The following is an 8,897-nucleotide window of genomic DNA, read 5'->3' on the forward strand; positions in this document are numbered from 1 at the left end:
ATTCTCCCACAGGTACTGTACTGACCCCTGCAGTCCGGTATGGCCAATCTTAAATTAGGCTTTTTAGCTTTCAAAGCCTGAGAGAGGACAAAATCAACTGTGTGGCTTTATACATATTTAACTACTAGACTGATAATTGAACCATTTCCGTGGAACAAAACCTTAGATTATACTTAAAAGTCCAAGAGAAGCGAGCTAGCTAACAATTTTCCAGAACACAAAAGAGATCAACTGTGTGTTTGCTCATGTTAGCCTCTTATTGTAATCCCTGAATCCAAAATTCTCTACTTTACCACAATCACTAAAACGAGTTCGGAGATTTCCAAGGTAATAGAAAATCCATCCTTTCTAACAAGCTCAAGAAGAACGGGGGAAGATTCTCTTGCATGGTTTGAGTTGATAATCGTGGGAAGTTCCATGCACTAGATTAGCACATTCTAGGCACCCGCCATGCACTGTCATGGGCATCTGAGACCATGATACAAACGCTGAAAAGCCATCGTAGTGGGTGTATATTAATTCCCTTCATCCTAAAAGATTATCCTTCAAAGTTATAAATTTCTGATGCCATCATTGTGTTTCCATATGGTAAATATGCTAGTATATTTTCAGTTCCTAATTTACATCAAAGCATAGTAGAGTTTTTTCTTAAACTCCAATTTCTGTGTTTTTCCCTTCTTAAAGCAATAAAGAACAAAGAGGACGTGACTTCAATCCAATTTCCTAATTTATCAGAAGTGCCAAGGCAGAGGACATGACTTCATATGATAAGAGTAAATAAATAAATAGGAATATTTCTTATGATTCATGATTTCGTTCTATATATTGCAAGAAATACAACAGATTCATACACGTACAACAGATGGCATATGCAATGGCATATACATCTCTTTCTGTACCTAAAGCAGAAGAAGTATATGCTAGTGCATATGTCATCAATCCCCATATCCCTATATCTTGCACCTGATCGACTGGATAATGGAAAACTTACAGTAGCAGAAACAAAAAACACAACCCAACCTATCTGTAAACGTCACCTTGTCACCAGAAGTTTTCTAAGGAAGATGAACTTGAAGCATTAAAGAGAGAAACTCTGCGTCTCTTGTTTGAGAGAGCATTTCTTGACAAGAACTCTTCTGATGCATAAAATTTATCAAGTACGGACCTCAAAGCCTGACGAACTGAATTTACAAGGAGCTCCCGTCCCTCAGAATTCTCAAGATTCTGTTGGTCACAACCAGTCATCTCAAACACATTCACCATCCTACTTCCTAAGGTCGCAATTTCAGCACTCACAGTTTTCAGAGGAAGGGTTTCAAGAGCTTGTCTCAAATCAGAAAAAAGCTCATGCTTATAATCGCAACAAAGAAATGCCCTGATCGTATACGAAACTTCTCCAGCTGCATCTGCTTGGTGTTCTTCTACTCTTACTTCATCAGTGTCTGTTGGCACAAGCATACCCTTAGTAGCTTCAGTTGCCTTCTTTCTCAATTCCTTCACATGATTAATTACTTCAGCAAGTAATGCTGCCTTGTCCATCTGGTAATCAACAAAACAATAGTTAATCTAGCATTTCTATAATTCATATAACATGAAGCAAATTTGACCAATCTAATATCATGTAACATGTAGCAGTAGCATGAACTATAGAACGAGAAGGCAGTTGACAACTGTATAAGTTTCATGATAAAAGTCAAACGCACCATAGCATATTTGAAGTGTAAATCAACAAAGTGCACCAACAATGGATTTCTAGAATCTTCAACCATGTGTAGAAATTTTAGAAGCTAAGAATTATCTAGCCATATGAAGAAACTCTAAATTGCAAAAGATAGTTTTGAAAACTATTTCATGAATTAACAACACACGGAACTTGAATCCCAAATTACTTTACAAGTTTTGTTCGAAGATCAAACAATACAGTAAGCTTGATCCCAACTTAATCCTACAAGAGCTGTGCAGTGAAAGCTTCTGAGCGTGAGTTTGAAACCACCGCTCGATACAGAAGCACTGAAAACCGTTTTCAGCTACCAATTAAAATAGTGCAAAATAGCATTTGTTACGCCACAGAAGAGAGGAGATCAATAACAGAACTTCCGCTAACACCAGATCAATCATTGAACCACGGGCTGGTGTAAATAAGTCCGTGTTCCCTTGCATAAAACGAGTGATGCTCACAAAAATAGCAAGCTTAATAACTTGTAGTATAAAGAAAACAAAGCATAAAAACATCACCAAGAGTATATCCAAAATCATCCAGACAACTCTTGCAAACGTATTCCTCGGAGTGGCACTTGTAAACAACAGTACATACATGGCCCATCCCTTATCCATAAGGAACATGACTATATCGAGTTCAGAATAATCCATTCTTGTGAATTAACACTCAAACATCAGATCAAAAGATTGACATGAATTAACAAACATATGGAAGCAGTTCTTAACAGAAAACAGAACAAAAGCAAAAGTGGAAAATCGTTACCTTACTTGTTCCGGGAATTAGACTCCTGAGAGAAGTCAAATGACCATTAATTCTCTCCCTTCTTCGCCTCTCAGCTTCACTATGATTCCTCAAAGCAATCAATGCCTTTTCTGCATTAACCCCTTTTTGCCCTGGCCTTACCAGAGCCCTCACTAGCTCTCCTTTTTCATTATCCAAAATCAGTGAAGAAGATGAGCCCGACCCATTTTTCACCGTCCCTTGATACCCATAATTCTCAGGAAACCCATTGAAAGAATTCAAAAATTCCATCTTTTTCACCCTCCCCAAAAAATCCCTTCAAAATTTGCAGTAACAACACAAAAATGAAGCTATTTTATGTCAGAAAAAGCGTGAGCCAGGTGGACGGTTTGTTGGAGATGACCACACAGAAAACATAGGGTGAGAGAATTTCAGAATTCTTGAACTGAGCTTTACTTTTTCAGCTGTCTTATTGACTTCCATCCGTTAAAGTGGGAAACTTTGGGGACAGAAAAGTATTTTCAACATGAACAAGACACTGGTAGCACTAAGTTTTGTGGTTGGTTTGAGGCATTTGCTGGAGATTCTAGGGAGAACCCAGATAGAGAGAAGGTAGAAAATGAAGGCGAGAATGGAGGTATAGTGGTGGCTGGGGTGGCCGGAAGAAGATGGCGGGGATGGAGGGGTGGCTGGTTGTTTGGCTGGTTTAGCAGCCAACAGTGGGATTGGAAGTGAGTAATTGCTGCATTCACACCCAGTATTTAAACCCTAAGCTAGGTTGATTAGCCATCACTTTGGAGGGAGTTTTTGGAGTTTTTCTTTTAGTTTAATACCTCTAGAAATTGACTCCCCCATTTTTTGTCTATTTTCTGGAGTTTGGGATGATTTCACTAATCTTTTCTACAATTTTTTTAATTTCAGGGTTTTAAAATTTTTATTAAAAGGGAAAAAAGGCGGCAAGAATCTAAACATGGATTCTAAGACCAGAAAAAATGCTACTCAAATAAACCACTGTTTGGATAGAATATTATTTGAAATAATTATTTTAGCACTTTTTGTGATGTGATGCATGTGAAATAAAAAAGTGAGTGAAAATATAAAAAAATGAATTGAAAAATATATTTATAATACAAGCGAAATATTTTTTTTACAAAAATTTGATATCCAATTTTTTTTTTATTTTTTCCCTTCATGGCCTTAAGTCTCTTCTCTTTGTTTAATTCACTGTTGTATTGAGTTTGAGATAATATGAAAGAAAATAAAATACTATAATGGTTTTGAAAGGAGGCGGCTAATCAGTAATCACCAAACTCATATAAACTTTTGCCATTTACTGTTAAGAAGAAAAGGACAGTTTCACAAGAACTTGACCAACTTGCCCCAGAAAGCAAAATGAAGTCATGGTCCTTATAGTACAGAAATTTTAAACAAATATTTCTCCTTATAAAAAATATATATTTACCATTAGTAAACTCATTACTGAATTTCTTACTTGCAGCTCATCAGACCTGCAGCCAATGACTGTGATGCATGCAATCAAGAGAATTACAGAAATTTTCTCAATTGAAGTAAAATGGTAAAATGATGATAGATGTGATGAGTGCATTGTTTTACAGGGTAGCTCTCAGACAACGTCTGAAAGATTGGTGATAGATTTGACTGTTTATGCTGAATATGAATTGATTTCTCTTAGCACCAAAAAAGAGAATTGATTTCTCCAAATGCATTATCCATGTAATCGGTTTGTCCACTAGTGTTGGACTTTACTTATACATCTTTTGGTGGATTTTGGAGTCAATATCCATACGTGTTTCGACATTTTAATGCTGTATTAATTGTACATATATAACTTATCAGATCTTGTTCACTTATATTGATTGAATTGCACTAGGAGCTTTGAGAAAAAGAAAAGTGAAAAAATTGGTTTGCTGTATATGAAGTTCTTCTGGAATTTTACATAACCAAATTATTGGTTTAATGTGACCCCTTGCGACAAAAGACGTTTGATTTGGTTTAGATGGTTCACATAGGAAAGAACCGCCAACACAAGTTGGCTTAGTCGGTAATAAGAATGGATCGCTTCTTCACAAAAGATCGTGTGTTTGAATTTCATTATCTATGTAAAGACTGTATTGATGAATGATCTGTAAAAATCTAGATTAACTAAGTTGGCAAAAACAGATCACTTCCTCACAAAAAGTCATATGTTCGAATTCCATTGTTGATGTGAGGACTGTATTAGTGGATGATCTGTAAAAATCATTGTAAGCGACCTATGATCCGAAGACATGTCCTAACATATGATGGTGGCCTGAGCTCGAATCTATCCAAACTCTTTATTCCAAAAAAAAAAAAAACATATGAAAGAAGCTGCTGAAGTTGCCCGGTTATGATTCCAGATTTGCATTTGGCATTTTCTCATTTGATAAAAAGAAGCTGTGACTTAAGTGTTTTAAAGTCATCAATTCGCACTTTCTGCCCAACACTTAGGAAATTACATATAAATCCAAGAAAGTTCTTCAAAATCTTGTAAAGGGTGTGAGGTGCCATTAATCTAAGCATGTTTTCTTTAGCACTTTGAGACCACTGTATGATCATTCAACGTAGACTTCCACTACATGTTTGTCTTCTAGGATATACTTTTTGAACCTTGTACTGCTCTTTGTAAACTCCTTTTGGAAGTCCTGTTTGGCCGCATATAGTCCGTGGAAAATTTTATACTAAACACGTAATAAATTTCAGGGTCAAGAAAGGTAGGCCATCAGCCTAAGTTGTGGTAGGGGCCCCTGGAGAGTAAGTAACCAGCTCATCGCCACTTTGATTGAGCCAATCACTCCCTTACCTACTTTGACTACTTAACTGATAAAGACACGTTAGTTTGAGCTCAAATATTGCAAATCCTCAGCCATTTACTTGTACGCTTACTAATTCACTGGTCTTTGGAGGCTTTTCATTTGTCTTGGATCTGCCCTTGAGCTTGATTCTGTCTTCTTCTTTGCCTTTATTTGCCTTTATTGCTTATCCATTGGATTAGTAAAAGGTATTATGTGTACAAGATCTACCTTTAGCACTATCTCAAAAATGTGCAGATTGTTTTCGTAGCTTGTATGCACATATCCTTAGTTTATGAACTCAAATTATAGTGAGGAAAAACTGTATTTAGCTCCTAATTGAACAATTTTTGACACTCCCACTACAAAAAAAAGGCAAAATATTCGCCTCAAGACCAAAATAGTTATGATATATGTGAGATAAAAAAACGATTAAAAAAATAAAAAGGCGATTGAAACGTATATTTACGACGGAATCAAAAGGCGATTGAAACGTATATTTACGACGGAATCAAATAATTTTTGGCGAACAAGAACCCATCCAAACACACTTCACGCGACTCTTTTTGTTTCTAGAGCAACTTTATACCTTTAGTCTTTGAAAACAAATTCATTTTGTCTTTAGCTAAGATATTTGTGATCTCTTCAACTTTATGATCACTAAAGCTTGATTTGTCCTGACTTTGCTTTTCCTCCCTACCAACGTGATTCAGAATAACAGCAAGAGAAGCAGCACACAGGCACAAGCTCATAGGTCATGGTGTAGTTTAAATATGTATAGTGGAAATCTAAGAGAACATCTTCTTGATTAGTGTTTGTTTGGATTGGGCTTTATTTCCCCAAATTTATTTGCTTACATCATCATTACAATTTCCAATACACTTTTTTACCTTCTCAATTACCTTTTTATCTCACATACATCACATCACAAAAAGTGCTACAGTAAAATTATCTCTAATAATTCACAATCCAAACAGACAGATTAATTCATTTAGAAGAATTAAGAAAGTGGCCCATCAGAGACTTGGTGCCAAACAGACCCCAAAAACTTTGAACAAATAAAATAAGCTAGGCAAATAAGTGGGCTAGCAAAATTTTAAGGTTAGTCATCTAACTTTACCATCCACTGGCCCTTCTGATTAAAGAAAAATTGAAGAAACTGAGTACCCAGGTGTATATGCATGTGTGTACCTGTTTGGTTGAGGCAAAAGATGATTTAGAAGATCATGACTGCATGCTCATGCAAAATTTTATATAAATAAATTGGAATGACAATAGCATCAACTAATCACATAATAATTCACAGGAGTCAACTCATCATTGTGAACTTCATCAAATTGAAGTCAACTTACCACAGTTCCTAAATAGTTGGCCCTCTTGGGATGCAAAATTTGGTCAATTTAAATAAATTTTAAAAAATGATATTTAAATTCAATTAACGAAATTTGCAAGAAAGAACGTTGTTGTGCTATGAAAAAAAGAGCACTTGATCATTTTAATTTAGGAATTCAATGACGGTGGAATTAGTTATAACTTGATATAATCCGAAGGTATTAATCTTGTTTTCAAAGTTTCACCTCAACCATAATTTTCTTTAATCTTCTGTTTATCAACTCAGTGACTATAATTGGGGTTTCCCTTTGGTTAATAATAATTGGAAATTGAAAAAAAAAAAAGCTTTAAAAACAGAGAACCAACGTTGGATTCCTAGTGATTAGTTACGGTTTAGTTGGATAATCCCATTAAACAAAAAGCATTATTATTAGAATTGATAGCCAAATGGGATCAGATTTCTGTTTTATTAATGATTTAGTAAGGTGTTACTAGCAAACAGCAGCAATAACCTGCAAAATTACCTGCCCACCATAATATATTTTTGGAGTCAACTCTGGCCCTGAGAAGACAATAAACCATTTCCCTTCATCTGCTTCTTTAATATATTATTATTATTTCAAGTCAAGTTGCTGACTCTGTTCAAGTCACCTAAATTTTGGAACCAAAGATGCTATTTTGTTGCTTTGCAGGGCAAAACCTTAGGTAGAAATTATAAGATCCATGCCTTCCATGATTGTCAACATGTTGATAAAATTGGATACTTCTTTTCCCCCAAAATTAGATACTCTATTTAATGCAAAAAAATAAACTCTCTCTCTCTATATATATATGTATATATAGGATTTGGGAAACAAAAAACAATAGGGGGTTAATTTCACTTTGCACCCCGTAACTATATCCAAGTTCTCACTTTGATAGTTAAACCTCAGAATGGAACACTTTAGTTCCTAAATTATAAAATTCATTGTGCTTAAATCCCTAAAATATATAATTTATTCATGTTAGTTCCTAAAGTATACAATTTGTTCCAATTTAGTCCCCAAAGTAAGGAAAGTATACCCACTTAAGCATAAAATCTGTCTCACATCCTTAACGATATTACTTAAATTGGATAAATTTTATAATTTAGGAACTAAAGTGTCTCATTTTTAAGTTTAAGGACTACAATAGAAATTTAGGTTTAGTTAAAGGGTGTGAAGTGAAATTAACCTGAAAACCATATGTTGTCTATGAAAATCCACAAGTTAATCATTCGAGGCTGCTTGCATCCGGGTTGTAGTTCTGCCTTATGGATCCAGTGGGCTGTATCACTCTTTCACATTGGTTACCCACAATCCATTGGCCATAACAACTCTTTTTTTTTTTTTCTCGTTTTTTGAGGGAGCCATAAAAACTCTTAACATCTTTGTTTTAGAAATATTTGTCATGGCAACCATATAAACCTAATATAATTTTACGAATTTATTTGAAGTTACAATAAAAATATCTCAACATTTCAAATTTGAAGCAAGAACATTTGTGCCTTTTTTTTGTACTGAATTATCAGATTAAATCAAGTAGAAAAATGCAACAACAATACCCAAGACACAAGGCACAAAAAAGAAAGTGTTATGGGTGATTAGAGAAAAAGAAGAGTTATCTCTATTTTTTAGCAGAAACTGTTTTCAGTAATGTGTCATATTTTACCATGTCAAACCAAACAATTTGATAAAAATGACCTGAAGAGCCCATGATGGAAACCCCAGTGAATTGGGGCAATCCATCTCATTGTCTCAGTATATGGGGAGAGATGACCCCCCCCACGGCCCACTCTACAGAATAAGTTTCGCCAACACTTTTGTAGGTCAAGAAATATCAAATGTGGTCATATCACTTCCTAGCCCATACAGAAGAGGCACTCTTCTTCACAAGTGACACAATTGGTAAGACGGCCACTTTTATAGTAAATTATAGTAAAATTTTAATAAATATGAAAATAATTTAATTATCAAAGGGGACCTTTATTTCAAAAGACTCTATATTATATGCAATCTATGGCTGGGTCCTAAAATTCCAACTCAATTCGTACAAGATATTAATTAGGTGATGTAAGATTTTTAATTCAATCCTTAAATCCTTTCTTTTCCTGGTTCCCCCTTGATCGCGCAATTAGGGAGGAGGGGGAAGGGATGGGTGGCGGGGTAGGGGAGAGGAGAGGGGAGAAGGGAGGAGGAAAGGGAAAGAGAAAGATGAAGGAGAGGAGGAAGGAAGAGGAGAGGAGAGAGAGATTA

The 8,897-nt window shown here is 35.3% G+C and overlaps 1 protein-coding gene across 1 annotated transcript; it reads right to left on the reverse strand.

The window, feature by feature from the left end:
* Nucleotides 1-778: 778 nt before the first annotated feature.
* On the reverse strand, nt 779-3,201 carry LOC113743679 (transcription factor bHLH30-like). Its single transcript, XM_027271731.2, has 2 exons — nt 2,483-3,201; nt 779-1,539 (listed from the first exon to the last, which is right to left on the reverse strand). The coding sequence occupies exons 1-2, from the start codon at nt 2,750-2,752 to the stop codon at nt 1,042-1,044; spliced, it is 768 nt and encodes a 255-aa protein (XP_027127532.1). The 5' UTR covers nt 2,753-3,201; the 3' UTR covers nt 779-1,041.
* Between the last annotated feature and the right edge of the window lie 5,696 nt (nt 3,202-8,897).

The sequence above is a fragment of the Coffea arabica genome, chromosome 5e (genome assembly GCF_036785885.1).
Source record: "Coffea arabica cultivar ET-39 chromosome 5e, Coffea Arabica ET-39 HiFi, whole genome shotgun sequence".
NCBI lineage: Eukaryota > Viridiplantae > Streptophyta > Magnoliopsida > Gentianales > Rubiaceae > Coffea > Coffea arabica.

Bases quoted from the DNA above. Each gene is read 5' to 3' on its own strand.
- LOC113743679 (XM_027271731.2), bottom strand. From the start codon at position 2,752: ATGGAATTTTTGAATTCTTTCAATGGGTTTCCTGAGAATTATGGGTAT. The intron at 1,540-2,482 runs GTAACGATTTTC...GTTGATTACCAG, and splicing joins TAATTCCCGGAACAAGTAAG to ATGGACAAGGCAGCATTACT.